An 18,778-nucleotide genomic window follows, 5' to 3' on the forward strand; every position below is an offset into this window, starting at 1 on the left:
GAGGGTGCCAACATCAGAAGTAGGCTGTTGTTATTATTCCTGCTACTTTCTGGTGCCCACAAAGAACGGAGGACTTTATCCTATACTTGACCTGGGCCCCGCAATTTCTTCCTGAGAAAGGAGAAATTAAAAATGCTCATTTATTTATTTATTTATTTTATTTTCAAAGTTTTATATAGCACTGGCTAGACCCAGCGGTATCAGAGCGCTTTACATGAGGATCAGCCAGTTACAGGATATATAGTTAAATCAGTTGAATCAGTGAGTTACATGTTACATAGTTACATCAATTTGAATCAAAGAATCATAGGGGAGGAGGAGGGGGAGGGAAGGAGACACAAACAGGGAGACGAGAAAAAACAATGTCAGATGACCGGCTGGGTAGGTGACGGCCAAGGGGCCAGACTCCTCTATAGCTGTATAGGACAGCTCCACCGGGCATCGGCCAAGGTTGCTCGGGCTCTGCGGTAGGTAAAAACAGTTTAGGGGTCCGCCCAGGGGGGCGTCGTCATAGTTCCATCAAAGGGTGGGGAAAGAGACACAAAAACGTGGAGACAAAGAAAAAACAATGTCAGATGACCGGCTGGGTAGGTGACGGCCAAGGGGCCAGACTCCTGTATAGCTGCATAGGACATCTCCACCAGGCATCGGTCCATCGATCTGTGAGACTGGATGGTGGCGTTGGATTTGCAGGACACATTCCTGCCCTGCCTACCCACAGGCGCTACTTGCGGTTCACTGAGGGTCACAAGCACTTTCAGTTTGCTATGCTCCCTTTGTGTCCGCCAAGGTGATGGCGGTGATTGCAGCTCATCTGCGGAGATCAGGGTTGTCAGTCTTCTCCAATCTCTGCTCTGGACACAATGCAGTTTCGGGCATATCCTCCCAGACATGGAATCTAGGATATTCAGGCTATGATACCAATGTTATAGCCCCTTTCCTGGGTTTCTGGGAGATGTACTCCTGTTCTGCTGGATCTCATGGCCTCCTGCATATGCGTATTCTGCAGTGGGACCTAAAGTTCCAGTGGGCGCAGCAGCTGTAAAATCTCTCCGGCATGGTTCAGATCTCGGCGGGAACTGCAAAAGATCTGCAATGGTGGTTAACAAATCGCGATCCGGTCAGCAGCAGACCCCGCTCCCTTCCCCAACCGGATCCGACAGTGGTAACAGGTGCATCGCTCCTGGGATAGGGTGGCCATCTGGGAGAGGTGAAGATCAGAGGACTCTGGTCTCTGATGGAATCCGGACTCCACATCAACCTACTGGAGCTCCGGGTGATCCAACTGGCATTGAAAGCCTTTCTACTGTCCATCAAGTGAAGGCTATTTCAAGTGTTTACGGATAGCACCACCCCCATGTGATACTGTAACAAAGAGGGCAGGGTGGGGCCGTGGATTGCTTGTCAAAAGGCTCTGGACGTTGCTAGAATGTCAGGGCATATACCTGGTGGCTCAACACCTTAGCCCAGGGTGGCCAAACGCTGCCAAAGATGCCTAGCAGATCACGAGTGGTATCTCCATCTGGAGGTGGTGCAAGGTCTCTTTAAGCCATCGGGAGACCCTTGTTTAAATTTATTCCCACAGCCGAGAAAACTCCATGCCAGTGATTTTGTGCGCTGGAGTTTCCAAGGCTGTTCTCGCTTGGAGGCACTTTTTGTCTTGCGTGAAGCTCAGACCTCCTGTATGCCTTTCCGCCTATACCACTCCTGCCAAGTGTTCTCAAGAAAATCAGGAACGACAGTTTCAAAGTCCTTGTAGCTGCGAACTGGGCTTGGAGAGTTTGGTATCCCGAGAGGTTGAGCATGGCCATAGGTCCTCCGATCAGACTGCCTCTTCGGGAGGATCTTCTGTTGCAGAAGCAGGGGAGGGTTTGCCATCTGAACCTGTCAATGCTCTTCCTTCTCGCGTGGGGATTGAGCTTTGACAGTTGACAGCTTTCAACCTTCTGCCCCAAGTCTGCAATGTGACCTTGGCAGCCCAGCATCCCTTCACCAACACAATATGTGTTGGCCTTTAGAAAACGTTTGTGGCGTGGTTTACAGCCAAAGAGGTTGAACCCTTATCTGCACCCCTTTCCCCAGTTCTGTTTATTCTTACCCGAGCCTAGCTAAGCTCTGCATTGGGCATGTTGAAGAGTTATCTGTCTTCCATCTCAGCTTGTCTGTGGTTGCCAGATCAGCCATGTCTATTCAAATCACCTGTGGTAAATAGATTTCTGAAAGGCCTCGAACATATGTTTCCACCTTCACTCTTTAGCATGCCTCAGTGGGACCGCAATCTTGTGCTTACATTTGGGATATGTGCTCCCTTTGAGCTACTCTATAACTATCCTCTCAAGCTCCTTAACATCAAGACGACCTTCCTAGTGGTGATAACATCTGCCTGGAGGGTCAGTGAACTTCAGGCTTTGTCATCCAAGCCTAACCATCATTCCAGACAAGCTGGTTCTTCGCACTAGAGCTTCCTTTCTGACGGAAGCTGGCACTCCCTTTCATGTAGGCTAGTCAATCACCCTACCTACCTTTTATGCTCCGCCGCATCCCTTTAAGGAAGAGGAGCGACTCCATCAACTGGACCTAAAAAATGCGTTGTTGTTCTACCTAAACCGCACAAAAGAGTTCTGGGTGGACAACCAACTCTTCATGGAATATGTCGAAACAAGAAAGGGAAGAACGTTCAGATATGGACCATCCCCCAATAGATCGTGCTCTGCATTAAAATCTGCTTCGCATTTGACAAGAAGCAACCCCCAGAAGGTTTGTGTGCTCATTTCACCAGAGCTAAGGCTGTGACCACTGGGTTAGCATGCAGAGTTCCGGTCCTGGACATCTGCCATGCTGCAACGTGGGCTTCCCTGCACACGTTCACTAAGCACTACTGCCTGGACAGTCAGGTCCGTAGGGATGGGCACTTTACCCGTTCGGTCCTCCAAGACTTTTTAATGTAAAATTGTTTTGCAGACCCACCTCCGGGGAGGTATTGCTTGGGTATCTATTCTAAGTTAAGGAATCTATTTCTAAGTCTATCAGATGAACAAGTTACTTACCTTTGGTAACGCCTTATCTGGTAGAGATTATATCTAGCCACATATTCCTTTCCAACCCACCCATTCTCCCCGCGAATGCATTTCTATGGTTGGGTCTGTTCCCCATCAGGGTTCTAGTCTTCCACACCAGTTGTCAGTGTTATTCGAAGCTGCGTTCCCCGCATGTGGAAAGTCATGAAAAGAAACTGATGTCAGCGTGCTGGGGTGGCACCTATATAGGCACCGCACATGTCACTTCCGGCATGGACGAAGCCACGCGTATCTGAACTACTCCACCTGCTGGCGCGCAGGGGTAGTGCTCACGAAAATTTTCCGAATCCAGTGTGATGCCTGGGGATAATTCTAAGGTAAGGAATCTGCAGCTAGGTAGTGTATGTACGAGATAATGCATTACAGAAGGTAAGCAACGTGTTAATGTATGCCTTTGGTTGTTTAATTGGGATGGCTTGAGATTTTTCTTTCTTCAGACTTCCAGCGCCACAAAAGCTCACAAGATTAACAACCATGTATGGTAGGGAAATCTACATCGAAAGAATAGTCTTTTGTAAATGAATCTGGGCCTGCTATTAGATTAAATATGCTCACTCCCATGATCTTGTAAGGATTGCAGTAACCTAAAATGCCAATAAAAGTACATATGAACACACCCAAGCCCCAGAATTAGAAGGTTTTTCTCAAGATGTCCTCATACTTATACAAACATTCCTTTCTATGTAATAAAATTCATACTTGTGCAATAGTTAAATCTTTAAGAATTGCATACTTTGGTGGAATTTTGAGTTCCCAGTGGATATGAATGACCTTCGTATATATATGGATCTATGAAAAAATGCATCATTCTGTACTAAAGATCGTCCTAAATTCTACACTATTACACCATAAACCAGCACTACAAATATTTAATTTTACATTACGGTAAACATAATGAAGAATCTATAATCTAAAATGCCAAAATCTAAATATATCACCAAACGTAAACCTTTCCCTATCCCTTATCCTTGAACACTTTCACTTTACGTAATGCAAATGCAAACCCTTCCTCTAGCCCCTACCTAAACCCCATCCATAATGTTAACCCTTTTCCCCTACAACATCTCCTATCTTAATCCTAACCCTTTTGTAACCCTAATCTGGCTCAATTCTAACTCCTTTTTATTTATGCTACATTGTTTTTTTACATTTCTTAAATGTATGAGGACTCAATGTTCTTTGTTTTTTCTTCATTATTATATCTCATTATTCTGCTTTACTTCATTTTGGATTTGCGGTTAAGTGAATATTGTATGTCTTTGATTTTGCTTAAAGTGTTTTCACATAATGCCATTTACAGTACCACCTTCGCAGTCATTTGTGTGTTGACAATATCCTTGTTCCTAACTTGGCTGTGTTTCTCTTTCAGGGCCTGGGTTTGCCATCTACGCGGTTGTCCACCTTCTGCTGCCTGTGATGTCTCTTTGGCTTCGTCGGAGTCATGGCGAGCACTCCTACTGGGACATCGCCTCTGCTAACTTCAAACATGCCATTGGTCTGTCCTGCGAGCTAGTTGTGGAACATGTGCAAAGCTTCATCCACTCGGGTAATAAACTCTGAGAAGATCTAATTGCTTAATACATACATTTACAACAGCTATTAAAAAGTCACGTGAGAGACTTTGTATGGGTAGATAGAGGAATCAAGCTTTACAGTGGAAATGGAGTTGTAGATTGAGAGAGAGGAGAACTTAATTACTCAACAGGAAAACTATTAAAGAAGCTTAAACCAAGACGAGGAACTGAAAAAAATTGAAGAGATTTCACGAGAAGTAAATGAGAAAAGTTGCTATAAAGATCTGGAACCTGAATGTTGATGGGAGGCAGCGAAGTGGTAAGCCCTCAGATGTAGGAGACATAGTGTGAAAGACTACTGTAAAACTAGGGAACAATCTGAAGAAGAGAGTTGTGGGACAGTGAGAGTGAGGCGCATGAGAAGGGAACAAGAGTATGTCACTGAGACTCCCTAATACCCGGAATTGAGATATAATCTCATGCTTTTACAATTTTTTTGTTTGAAGTCTGTTGCATATCACATTTTCAATGTATTTTGTATAGTATCAACAGATTTCTATTTGTCCACTTTTAAACCAAAATAATATACGGCGATAAATAATATAATCTACCAAGTACAAGTCCTGTATGAGGGTGCATTGTGCCCCAAGGGTACTAAATGACTTTTGATTTTACCGATCTTGGATGGCCAATTGGCAGTGTCATTCTCCAATATAGAAGAACTTGTTAACCTTTACATATTTTAGAGCATGTGCTGTATCCCACAGCTCTTTCTACATATTTGTTGGTAATCACAACATTATTATAAGACTCTATTTTAACTTTTGACTTGCATCGAGTTGGCTTCCAAGCTGCTTTGAGTTTGTCTGCGTCTAAAACTCCTTTGCTCATTTAAAAACAAAAAAAACATTAACCGCCCAATATGCTTTGTGGTCGTATCCCTACTAACACCTTTTCAATTAAGATGTGCCAGAGGCCGTATTTTTGAAAGAAGGTGACATTCTTTGGTAGAGGGCTCAATTCTAGGTTTATCAAACCTGTGGGTCCAGACTGAAGTTGGATAGGTAGAAGATTCTAATGTTGACACCTGTTGAGGTTACTCCCATCAACTGTAAGTTTGAACCAACTTAGCAGTGTTGTAAATGAGGTACAGCAGTCACTTTCAAATTATGCCAGTGACCGCTGTTGGCAATACCACAGCATTCTATACCCACTAAAAGCTTTAATAACATTGATAAGCATTATTTTGCCTTGTACCCTTAAGTACTCCTTTGGTTTATGTATCCCTGTACTAGACATTGGCTATGAGAACATGATCAACACAATGCTGAAGGACCTCTTCAACTTGTTGGTAGCGTGTGTGGCCGAGCCAACAGAAAGCATCTCCAGGGTCGGCTGTTCCTGTATAAGGTGAGGGAAGCATTCATGACATGTTCCGCCTTCAATCCATCTGTGAAGAAGTTCTTTGTGAAGAGTCATTTTAGCAAACACAGGAGTTTATTCAAAGGTCATGTATCTTTTTTAAGTGCACACAGGAATTGGATCCTTATTTGTAATCACAACATTTTGGTATTCTTAAGTAAAACTAAAAGTATAGTTACTTTCAACAAAAAAATATTTTATGTTCTTTTCTTTTTTTGAGCACACATACTCCAAGACTGATTTAAATTCAATACTTGTAGTTAGTAGGTACCCCATAAATGTCATTCTAAGTATCTAAAAGCCCTCTGTTCATCCTTATGTGGATGGGGCAGTTCTAATATTATCAATGTTTATGCCACAAAACTGCTTCACTGAAAATCTTGTGCATTACTTATTGGAAAAGTAAGTCTATCTCTCCCTTTTGCTCCATTACTCCATATCTGTCCCTGTTCTAGTATGTATTGTTTGCTGGATTATCCGATGTAGAAGTGTTCTCCATTGGTTTCCACCTTACTTGACTGGGCAGGGTCAGGTCATCACGGGTGAAAGGAAAGGGGTGTTGGAAGGGTAACAAGTCTGATGAAGACAGAGGAGGTCAGAATGTTTTGTTGTTGCTGGCTTGAAAGGAATTGTGATATGAAAATTGGATTTCAGTGCATCATGGTTATTGGCTTGACTGAGCGTTTAGTAATTGAGACACTGGATTTTAAAACACGAATTCAACCCCTGCAGAATACTTTTTTTTTTTTTTACTTTATTTATAGTTTTTTGCAAAACAAGAAAACAGAGGTGAGCAGCGTGGAGCGTTACAGCAATGTTTACATCACATCATACAAATAAATCGTGGCAGCACATTAGTAGGACCAAGGCAGGGACAGGCGCCTGAGTAGGCGCAATGTATGTTCGATAGGGGTGAGTGCCAGAGGACTTTAACAACACATTAGGATCGTAGTGCGGTTCGAGCCAGATAATCACAGTATTCAGTAATCAATATTTCATGCAAATTAGCAATGATAGTTGACACGTGGCACAAGATACCCAGCTATGCAATCACACACACGAAAAATGTACAACAATAAACCCCATCCATAGCTAGTATCATGACATGGGCAGGGCTTCGGTTACAGGTGTTTCACCTCCACTTCGCATATCCCTCCCAGAGGCGTCCTCATCCCCATGTGCTTGGGTAAGTAAATATGTGGTCAGAGGGCCCCAAACATCCCTAGGCCTACTAGAGATCGGAAGTGTCTCAGTAAATATAGTGAACTGCTCCTGGCAGTAGGTTAGATCATCTAGCCAGTCCTTGAACTTCGGTGCCCTGCCACGTCCCCAGCGACACGCCACGCGGCGCTTAGCAAGGAGGAGAGCAATATCTAAGAATTTTCTACAGGACTTAGGGATGTGCGGTGTGTACCCCAGTAACATTAATAGAGGGTCAGGGTCCATTGGTGTTTTAGTCATTGATTCAAGGGCGTGAATAACAAGAAATAGACTAGGAGGTCTTTATTAAATGAAGGAAAACGACCACAAAAAAGTTGACCAACACTTCTATCACAACTAACGGTGAGGGTCCATCAGTGATGAAAGAGTCCTATCAGCCCACCCATTCGGTGGAACCTCGTCATCTAGGACCTTTCCAGCAGGTGTACATCTGGCCAAGTTCAGTTGTATTTACTTGTTGCCAACAGTTCCCATGCTGAAAGAAGATGAGTTCTCACTGCGAGTGGTACTGATAGGGTGCAGTGCTCAAGAAAAAAATATATGTGCATAATTAAAATGGCGATCAGGGTAGAAAAAATTATTTAATGGTATCTCCCTGGACGCCAGGTTAAAACAGATGTGGCAACAGTGTGAAAATATCACTGTCAAGAAAGCATCTATAAATAGGCCAACATGTTTCTGCCTTTCATGTATCGTTTTACAGGCATTCGTCAGGGCCAAGCTGTGAAAATAGGCTACTGCAACATCTAATTAAATTATCATTATAGAAAAATTTAAAGAACACAAAACAAACTATAAAGCATGGTATGGGATGGTAAGTCTTAGTCGTGTGGCTCAGTCAGCCACCTTACCGTCGGTACCTCGGTGTGGGTTCCAGAACCGAAGGGGAGGCCTCCCCTTCGGTTCTGGAACCCACACTGAGGTACCGACGGACAGAGCGGGGCCTCTCTATCCGAGCCTTTGCCGGGTGAGGTGAGGCTTGACTCCCACACAGAGTTGGGAAAGGATTGTATTTTGCATGGTGGCCAGATCGGAGACGGTAAGGTGGCTGACTGAGCCACACGACTAAGACTTACCATCCCATACCATGCTTTATAGTTTGTTTTGTGTTCTTTAAATTTTTCTATAATGATAATTTAATTAGATGTTGCAGTAGCCTATTTTCACAGCTTGGCCCTGACGAATGCCTGTAAAACGATACATGAAAGGCAGAAACATGTTGGCCTATTTATAGATGCTTTCTTGACAGTGATATTTTCACACTGTTGCCACATCTGTTTTAACCTGGCGTCCAGGGAGATACCATTAAATAATTTTTTCTACCCTGATCGCCATTTTAATTATGCACATATATTTTTTTCTTGAGCACTGCACCCTATCAGTACCACTCGCAGTGAGGACTCATCTTCTTTCAGCATGGGAACTGTTGGCAACAAGTAAATACAACTGAACTTGGCCAGATGTACACCTGCTGGAAAGGTCCTAGATGACGAGGTTCCGCCGAATGGGTGGGCTGATAGGACTCTTTCATCACTGATGGACCCTCACCGTTAGTTGTGATAGAAGTGTTGGTCAACTTTTTTGTGGTCGTTTTCCTTCATTTAATAAAGACCTCCTAGTCTATTTCTTGTTATTCACGTTCTCAGTAGGGGTTTTTGACTAGGCGAGGTCGGTAAATATTGTCCCCTTGACCCCCAAAATACTGGTGTTTCTTTAATTGATTCAAGGGCAACATGTACCTGCGGCCAATAAGCTTGGATTGAGGGGCATTCCCAGGACAAATGCAGGAATCCAGCATGCTCTGCGCGACAGCGTTCACACCTGTCATCATTGGATAAGCGTAACTTATGTTTCTTGACCGGTGTATAATTTAGGCGCTGAAGGAACTTAAAATGTATCATCCTGAGCCTACAGCTAGCTGAAATACGAGCTGTGAGACCGCTGCAGTAGGACCACTGGTCATCCGTAATCTCTATCCCCAGGTCGGAAGCCCAGTGTGACCGGGCCGAGCTACCCTGTTCTACTCGAGATGTCCGAGCATGTCGGTACATGCCCGACACCAAGTGCAAGCCGTCTTGTGAGCACAACATGAAATGCAAGGGGGGCAGGACCGCGGGTTCATTAGGAAAGTCAGGCAGAATCTGTCTCATCCCTGGACGCAGCCGTAGGTAATAGAATGACTCAAGAGGAGTGGGGTTATGGGTCTTGAAAAACAAGTCCACAGCATTGAACTGGCCGTTAGTAAAAAGATCACCCCAGCAGGTGATCTGCAAGCGTTGGCAGAGTGCCTGAAAGCCGCGCTCTTGGAGGAGTTCCAACGCAGGGTGGAATGTTAATGGGAGTCGAGGAGAGTTTGGCATAGTGCAGCCCAACATCTTAGTCAGTCGACGCCAAGCGTCAACAGTGCATGTGACCGTAGTAAACGGCGTTTCTATGGCCGTCGTTGAACAGTGAATGAGCCCACTCAGCGGTAGGGGGTCCGCAATCCAGTCCTCGACTGCTAGTTGAGGCATAAAAGGCATGGGGCGCATCCAATGGTACGCATAGTGTGCCTGCGCACAGACGTAGTAGGCCTCGAAATCAGGTATATCGAAGCCTCCCTGATCATATGGCTGAATCAGTATCGACCAGCGAAGCCGTGGGTGCTTGACGCCCCAAAACAGCCTACTCAGCTCCATCCGTAATGTTTTAAAGAAAAAAGCGCCCGGGTAGTAGGGAATATTAAGAAAAAGGTATAGAAAACGAGCCACCATTTTAATAAGTGATGCCCTCCCCGCCATAGACAAGGGAAGAGAAATCTAGCGATCAACTGATGCAGTGAGTTTTGTGATCGCAACTCCATAATTGAGTCGCAGTGTTTCATCCTTATCGCGTGTGACTTGAATTCCCAAGTAGCGCAAGTCTGTTCGGCACCATTCCAAAGGAAAGTCCAATGGAAAGTCGGTGACTGCATCCGTGATGGGGTAGAATTGTGATTTGGCCCAGTTAATGCATACCCCGGATAGCCTGCCAAAAATGACAAATTCTCTCAACAAGGGGTTAAGATTCTGCGCCGGGTCCTTGAGGTAAAGTGTCATGTCGTCACCATACAATGACACGTCAATATGACGTTGAAGGCAGCGAAATGCACTTTCCCGATGCAACTGTCGCAACCTACAAGCCAGAGGTTCTACAGCAATCGCAAAGAGGAGAGGGGACAGCGGGCATCCCTGTCTGGTGCCTCTGGTGATCGCAACCGAGGGGGAGAGGCAGCCATTGATCAGTACTCTCGCCGTGGGTTGCGTATATAGTAGCCGAATCCAAGAGATAAATAAAGTAGGGAATCCCATACGTGTCAGGACCGTAAATAGGTACGGCCATTCGACCGAGTCGAATGCTTTAGTGGCATCCAAAAATACCGCTGCGACTGGGAGATCTGGGTGTATCGTTCTAATCAGGGAAAACAACGTACACAAGTTATGGGAGGTGGACCAGCCAGGGACAAAACCCGATTGGTCTGGAAGTATGATTCGAGTCATCAATAGGGAAAGCCTGGTGGCCAGTACCTTAGCCAATATTTTGACGTCGCAGTTCAAGAGAGACAGTGGGCGGTAAGAATCACAATTGTTAGGGTTCTTACCTGGCTTAAGGATCGATGTGATAACGACTTCTCGCATTGAGCGGGGGAGGATTCCGTCGGCCAGAGACTCTTCAAAGATCTCTCGAAGGACAGGAGCCACTATATCAATGTATTCCTTGTAAAATTCTACTGGTAGCCCGTCTAGGCCAGGGGCCTTACCATTTTGGAGGGACATGATGGCTTCCTTAATTTCGTTGAGTTCAAAGGGAGCAGCAAGAAAGGACCTGTCAGCATCCCCCAACCAACAGAGGGCCACCTCTCCAAGGAAATCATCGTATGGCACGTCTTCGGTTGTGGCAGTGGTGTATAGCGTGCGATAATGTGACAAGAACACAGATAGTATACCATCCATGTCACGAACATTTTGAGCCTGGTCATCTATAATTTCGAGTATCAAATTGGGTGAATTAGAAGGACCAGTTAGTACTGCCAGTGCCCTACCAGGTCTATCTCCCTCACAATATTTCCTCGCTTGCCAATGTTTTCCTTTAAATTTTGCTCCCCTAGCCGCTTCCTCTTCATACTTCTGCATGTATGTCAGTTACGTCATCCAGTACCATCCTAGCTTCTAGGCTCTTTGGGTCTCTATCCAGGGCACGGATTGTGCGTTGTATATCACGCAACACTCCAAAGCTTTTCGATATACAGTATCCCCTAACCGTGACCTTGAAGGCTTCCCAGATGGAGTCAACCGAGTCTACTGACCCCTTGTTGCGCGGGAAAAATGCAGCGATCTCATCGCGCAGTTCCTCGCGGAACACCATATCTAGCAACGCCGCAGGTTGCAACCGCCAGCGCGGCCGGGGGTTTGTCCCAGCCTGGTACCTGCAGGCGTATCAAAACCAGACTATGATCGGAATATGTCCTAGGTAAATGTCAGCCCTGGTCAAACCAATACTCAAATCCTTAGACAATAACAGATAGTCCAGTCGTGCCCATGTACTAGTCAGTGATGTTAAATATGTGCCTCCATGCTGGGTTGGGTATAGGTGTCTCCAGCTATCCACCAATTCTCCCTCCTCAATCACACCTGTAAGTTCTGTCCTCGACCTGGGCTTGTAGAGTGCCACACCATCAGCTCTATCCAGTCGGGGAACTAGCGCCACATTAAAGTCACCCCCCCCAGATGATATGTTGGGAACCTACATCGAGGATCTTGCCCCAAAGTGCGGTGAAGAATTCGGGCTGATCCACGTTAGGGGCGTAGCAGTTCACCAGCGTAAAAGTGCCACGGCCAAGACGTCCCCATACAATAGCAAAGCGCCCTTCGGCATCCGAGGCCCCCCCTAACACCTGGAAGGGGAAGTTGCGTTTAATTAGGATAGCCACCCCCCTTGCGTATGAGGAGTAAGATGAGAAAGAACGTGTAGTGGCCCATTTACTTGCGAAAGTAGGGCGAGTCTGTGGTGATATGTGCGTCTCTTGTAACATAGCAACCTGAACCTGGTGACGGTCCAAATATGCAATAACGTCACGGCATTTCCTGGCATTATTAAGCCCCCTGACATTCCACGACATACAACTTAGTTGTGTAGCAATTCCCGTTCCTGCCATAGCTTAAATAACATTCTGTAACATTGCAATACGCCATGAAGTAGTCGATGTAAGACATTACTATTCAGATGGGATATGCAACATCCTGCTCCACACATCAGGCCCTCCCTGCATCCCAATCATGCCAGCAGCCACTCATACCCTCCCCATCCCACCCCCCAGGTCTCCTCAGCTGCCCCAACTCGCTGGGAGGGTTCTTTGTATCCACACCCTTTTTACTCTTTCCCAAACTAAACAAGCCTCAAAAAGTCCAAACAGAAGTATGGGGTATATCCTCAGGGGGAACAGCATCAAAGGTCACACAACCACAACTCCCCCTACTAGCCTCTTAGTGTGTTACGCCCTCGAGTGAGGCCAAGGTGGGGGTTAGTGGACCCTGGAGTACATTACCACTGGAAGTAGTTCCCGTCCCTCGTCTTAGTTCCAGTATTTGCACATAGTACATAGGATGTAGCATCTCAGCAGTGCAAGGTCGCTTCCCGCTGACCGATGATCGTTACGTCCACACTGGCTTAGGCGTCTCCATCCGATTCTGGCACTCCGTCTCCCTTCGCATCACCCTGTGCGCGTGGCCCTCTCTGCGCCTTTTTAAGTTGTTTCAAGTAGTCCTCTACCTTCTGCGGGTTAGTGAAGAAGCGTTGCCTCCCTTGGTGCGTAATTCGGAGCCTCGCCGGATAGAGTAAGGCATAGTCTATCTGTGCTTCCCGTAGCTTTTTCTTTACTGCAAGAAACTTACGTCGCTCCTCTTGGACCATGGGAGTGAAGTCAGGGTAAATGGAGAAGTTCACACCGTTGTAGGCTAGAGTCTGTTTCGCACGCGCCGCTCTCAGGGCTGTGTCGCGGTCTCGGTAGTTCAGCAAGCGAGCTATTATGGGTCTCGGCGGTGCTCCAGGTTTAGGCATCGGTCCAAGGGATCTGTGTGCTCGCTCAATAATGAACTGTGGGGAGAACGCATCCTCACCAATTGACGCTAGGAGCATTTTTTCAATGTAGAGTTCCATTCTGCCCGTGTTTGTGGACTCCGGCACACTCGTGACGCGAATGTTATTGCGTCTACTGCGGGCCTCCAAATCCTCATTGTTGGCCGCAATGACCCGCAGTAGGTTGTCCATCCTGGCCAATTGAGTGGTGTGGGAGGCCGTGGTTTCATCGCCATCCGAGATGCCTTGTTCAGCAGCCACAATTCTCTCTTCGTGCTGATCAACTTTGTGGACAAGGGCGTCCATAATGGAGGACATCCTGTTCACCTTGTCCACTACCGTGGCGAAGCCTTGTCGCATCTCTTGCAGGATCTGTTGTAGATCTTGGTTGTCAGGAGGGGGGGCACCGCCAGCCGCACCCGACCCACCCACATTGGGCTTCTCAACAGTCGCCTTCTGCCCCCTCTTCGCGTCCTCAAGGGATAGTTTCGGTTGGCGGTGGTCTTGCCTAACCATTGCGGCTCCGTGGTCAGCGCTATGTTCCTCGAGGGGTAGTAGGAAGGGCGCAAACCTCGGTAATATGCCTTACCCCGGACTCATCGACTCAAGACAGGAGCTATCACAGCAGACGCGGTCCACCAACGCTTAAAGTATCAGGTAATATCGTAGTCGGGCGTGCCAGACTCCTCGCCCCACAAGCCGCGAGCAAAACAAGGAATGTCGCCAGCGTCCAGCGGCTTGCCGAAGTCAGCGAGGACCCACCATTAGTGCCTGGGCCGGTGGGAGCAAAATCCACAGCAGCATAGGGCGGCACAATGGCTGCACGGTGCGAGGCCAGCACTCAGGCCCACCACCTTTTCAAATGCGCCAGTCACGCGCAACGCCAATGTCTGTCTGGCTTCCCGCGAAGATGGCGGTAGGAGTAGGAGCCTCCAGTGGCGGTGCAGAGATCGTGCAGGCAATCACGGTCCACGCCGTTAGCAGCACCTTAGCATGGTTCTCGGGGGTGCTTACCAGTCAAGGCAAGTGACAGGAATCCCCAGATGTGTTTCGCCAGTGCCCCCCGCTGATTCCACCAAGCAGCCTCCCGGCCGTGGGGGAGCACCGTTCACAGCAGCTCCGGTCAGATCATGGGCACAGAAGTCGCGGCAGCCGCCTTCCCAGGCAGTAGGCAAGTGCACGATCCAGTTCTCGTCACCAGGCGAGAGCGCACACAGGGGGGACAGAGGCTCGGGTGCTCCCGTCCGGTGGTGAGGCCTACCGCCTCGCGGTCATCCCCGGCCTCGCTTAGTTCCTGCCGCCGAGCTCACTTTCCCACGTAGTTCCGGCGTCATCGCCGGTGGAACTGCCGCTGCCCAGCACGAAGGCACAGCCGTTCGGATTCGCCCCAAACTCGTATCGAGTCCGGGGAATCGCACCCTCGATCAGTCAAGCAGGATTTTGGGTCGGTAGGTTTCCAGTAAGGTAGGATAGATGTAGGATTTGTGCTCCAGGGTACAGGAGCCTCCTTGCTAGGCGGCCATTCTGTGTGCGCGCCCTCTAGCGCCCCAACCCCTGCAGAATACTTCATATTCTGGGTGATTGTTTTAGGTACGGTTGTCTCCAGATCACTTAAACTTCATATGCCAAAGTACTGAGCTGCTTATTGAGAGTGCCTTGGAAAACCCATGTCTACAAAGAGTGAAGGTTTGTTCCCTGTTCTTTTTTCAGGTATGTTCTCCTAACATCTGGGCCAGTTTTTACCGAAGAAATGTGGCGTCTTGCATGCTGTGCCTTACAAGATGCCTTTTCAGCTACCCTTGAACCAGTGAAGGTATGAGCAACCATTCATGAATATACACCGATTCTCTTTGCTGCTTCACATCTATATCTTGTAAACAATTTAGAGACTGTTCAGAGAAACTCTCTGCCTCTTTGCATAAGTTAAAACTCTCGATTCAAAAAGGGGGTGGTGATGGACAGAGTATCTGAGTTGATCAGAACACTCCTACCCAGTCAACAGATCAGGGCTTGATCCATCACCGTTTTTTAGCTCACTGCACCATCCCAGTTCAGAACCTGGCTATATGCAAATTAGTCTGTCCCTGGCCCAGTGCATCATGGGAACAGGGCAGACCAAACTACCAAGCCAATTCTTTACTAGAAAGGAAACAAGCTTCCAGGGACCGGTTTCTGGCATTACAGCCGTCTTCGGCCCGGCTTGCTTGAATCCTGATGGTGCAGTGAGCAAGGGACTCACATCTGAGCATACCCTTACACGCTTGTGGTGGCCAAAACGATTCAAAAAGGGGGTGGTGATGGACAGAGTATCTGAGTTGATCAGAACACTCCTACCCAGTCAACAGATCAGGGCTTGATCCATCACCGTTTTTTAGCTCACTGCACCATCCCAGTTCAGAACCTGGCTATATGCAAATTAGTCTGTCCCTGGCCCAGTGCATCATGGGAACAGGGCAGACCAAACTACCAAGCCAATTCTTTACTGGAAAGGAAACAAGCTTCCGGGGACCGGTTTCTGGCATTACAGCCGTCTTCGGCCCGGCTTGCTTGAATCCTGATGGTGCAGTGAGCAAGGGACTCACATCTGAGCATACCCTTCCACGCTTGTGGTGGCCAAAACGATTCAAAAAGGGGGTGGTGATGGACAGAGTATCTGAGTTGATCAGAACACTCCTACCCAGTCAACAGATCAGGGCTTGATCCATCACCGTTTTTTAGGTCACTGCACCATCCCAGTTCAGAACCTGGCTATATGCAAATTAGTCTGTCCCTGGCCCAGTGCATCATGGAAACAGGGCAGACCAAACTACCAAGCCAATTCTTTACTGGAAAGGAAACAAGCTTCCGGGGACCGGTTTCTGGCATTACAGCCGTCTTCGGCCCGGCTTGCTTGAATCCTGATGGTGCAGTGAGCAAGGGACTCACATCTGAGCATACCCTTCCACGCTTGTGGTGGCCAAAACTCTCAACACGTCCTATTCCTTGTGTGCTGATGCATTGAGCCTTTATTAACTCTTAACAGGGAAGTTTCTTTGCAGCATGAAGAGGGATTGGACCAAGTCTTGTACTGTGGTCTCCAGTATGTCTGTCATGTAACTGAAAGTAACTTGCAGGTTCTTTGATTCAGTCAAATTTTCCAGTGAGGTGGCATTTTCCTGTAACATAATGAAATACGTAATGTGTGTTTCCAGTTTTCAGTCGATGATGTAGCAGATGTTTTCTTTGTCCATAGAACCTATTAGGGTATTTCCACAGTGGCTCTGAGAGCTTTTCCGGAGATGCCTGTGAAGTGAAAGTGGCCGCTCCTTCCCTGTGCCCCAATGCCGAGGCAGAGTACTGGAGAATCCGTGCCATGGCACAGCAGGTAACTATTTTCCAATGACTTAGCTTCATCAAATGGCTTTGTGTACTTAGTGCCTGCTGACCAATGCTTGAAGACTGAATGCTTTCTCCCACTAAATACTGAAAAATAAATAATAGCGTAACATGGCCACCAAATGTCAAATTAGTGTCAACTGTTGCTATTCTAGGGTATTTGCAAAGCACAGTTTTATGTCGTACAGGCTCATCTAATTGTTAAGACATCTTAAGCAATCAGCATGTAAATCAATGCTAACTTAAGTATTATCAAATTTGCCTCCCATTCGGCATTTTGTGAAATTGGCATCCAGGACTTTTGGCTTGCAGTCTCAATGTTACTTGGGTCTAGAGTTGTCTTAATTATTCAATCAGATATAGCCCTCTTGATGAACTGGTGCAACTTCTCCATTGGCTCCTGAAAATTACTGCATTGTATGGCAGAAAGTGATGATGTAGATAATGCCCTTAAGTAAAGAAACCTGAAAACCATCTACTTTTCTCTAGTATACAGAAGCATTGTGTAACTAGTTTTTTCAGTAACATTAGTGGTGTTCTACAGTTGGTGCAATTCCTCTGTGTACTCTTTTGAGCATAGGGAGTCTCGATGCATTCAGAAGTAAAAGAACAAATGTAGAGATGTTAAATTTGACTACTCTTTTATGAGATATGTTGAGATAATTTCTCTATTGTCCCCATTAAAGTTCTATTCACTATTTTTGATAGATCCAGCACTGAACACCAATGGTGACATGTTGGCATAGTAGCCTACAAACACTCTTCTCTTGACTCAACTTGAATATGAAGTACTGCAGCATTAAAATTATTTGTTTTAAGGGGGCTTTCATAACTATCTGGGCAACTTTAGTCTCCTGCCCTGTGTTGGCTAGATTTGAGCTCATCATAGTATATTTTCTTGTCACAGTTTCTTCTCTTCTCCCCAGGAATTATGTCCACTTCAGGCATGGATGGGGCTAATAAAAAAATAATAGAGGGTATTTATTTGTTAATATCAAATGTTGAGAGGTCTGTAGGAAACAAAACAAATTGCTTACCATTAAAATGGGAGATGAGTGTGTGGAGCCTTCAACATCATAAACTCAAATTTCGTTTCATAATCTTCCAAACAATATCTGTCTTCTACTTAAATTTGGAAAAAGACCACATTGCGGAATGCAGGAATATAACTTGAATTAGATACGGTTCAAGAAAAGGGTTTTCTTTCTAACAATGCTTAAAACATTTATCTATCAAGAGAATCTTATGATTTAGGTCTTATGGCAGACACCAAAGGTGCATAAAGATCAATATTTTCCTCCTTTGCCATCCAGTTGAGCTGACATAAATTAATTCATAGAATAGCTATTGACAATACACCGACATAAATCCATGGCATGGCTCACTTTTTTCATTAAACAGAATGGAATCCATTGGATGATGGTTTCTTTTTTATTAACATTGAATTATTTTAGTTTGTACACCCATATTTCATACAGTAAGGACATAGGCATGTTTGTACGGCCTTTAATAGGAATAACATCAATGTAGTTATTGAAATGTTTTTGTTACTCCTATTGCGTATTCCTTTCCATATAGTAGAGAATATTCCCTCCAAATATCAGGAACTGCTTTTGCTTCTAATGTAATCCAAATCAGACATTTATACATTCATGTAAGAATTTGAAATATAAAGACGTGTGTATTTCTATGAGAATATTTTGGGTGTTTGGACAAGACCGGAGGAAGAGTTCAGAGTTTTGTGCTAAATTGAATACCCAACATGAAAGAATTATAATCACAGAAACACATTGTTCTGAAGAAACCCACTTCTTAAATGTAGAAATGTCAGTGCAGGCTGCCCAGTGACACACAGATGTCTATTCTAGAATGACAGCTCACCATAGTTTGTCATTGGGACACAAAGCATGATTAATGGTTTTATTCTCCTGGATTATAATAAAGTTATGTGACCCTCAAGCATTAAAAGAGCTGCAAGAAATGTTACAAAACTTTGTGGAAAGGCATGTTTTGGAAGACATTTTAAATGAAGCTATGAACAAGGCTAAGGTGAAATCAAGGTATACACTTTGGAAT

The 18,778-nt window shown here is 45.9% G+C and overlaps 1 protein-coding gene across 1 annotated transcript in view; it reads left to right on the forward strand.

The window, feature by feature from the left end:
- The window catches only part of ARFGEF3 (ARFGEF family member 3), a 505,700-nt gene that overhangs the window by 450,546 nt on the left and 36,376 nt on the right, over positions 1–18,778 (forward strand). The window contains exons 29-32 of the mRNA XM_078649342.1: positions 4,447–4,623; positions 5,887–6,001; positions 15,038–15,140; positions 16,560–16,691. Coding sequence (XP_078505468.1) covers positions 4,447–4,623; positions 5,887–6,001; positions 15,038–15,140; positions 16,560–16,691 — 527 coding nt within the window. The remainder of the gene's footprint in view (positions 1–4,446; positions 4,624–5,886; positions 6,002–15,037; positions 15,141–16,559; positions 16,692–18,778) is intronic.

Source organism: Lissotriton helveticus, chromosome 6, assembly GCF_964261635.1.
Source record: "Lissotriton helveticus chromosome 6, aLisHel1.1, whole genome shotgun sequence".
Lineage (NCBI taxonomy): Eukaryota > Metazoa > Chordata > Amphibia > Caudata > Salamandridae > Lissotriton > Lissotriton helveticus.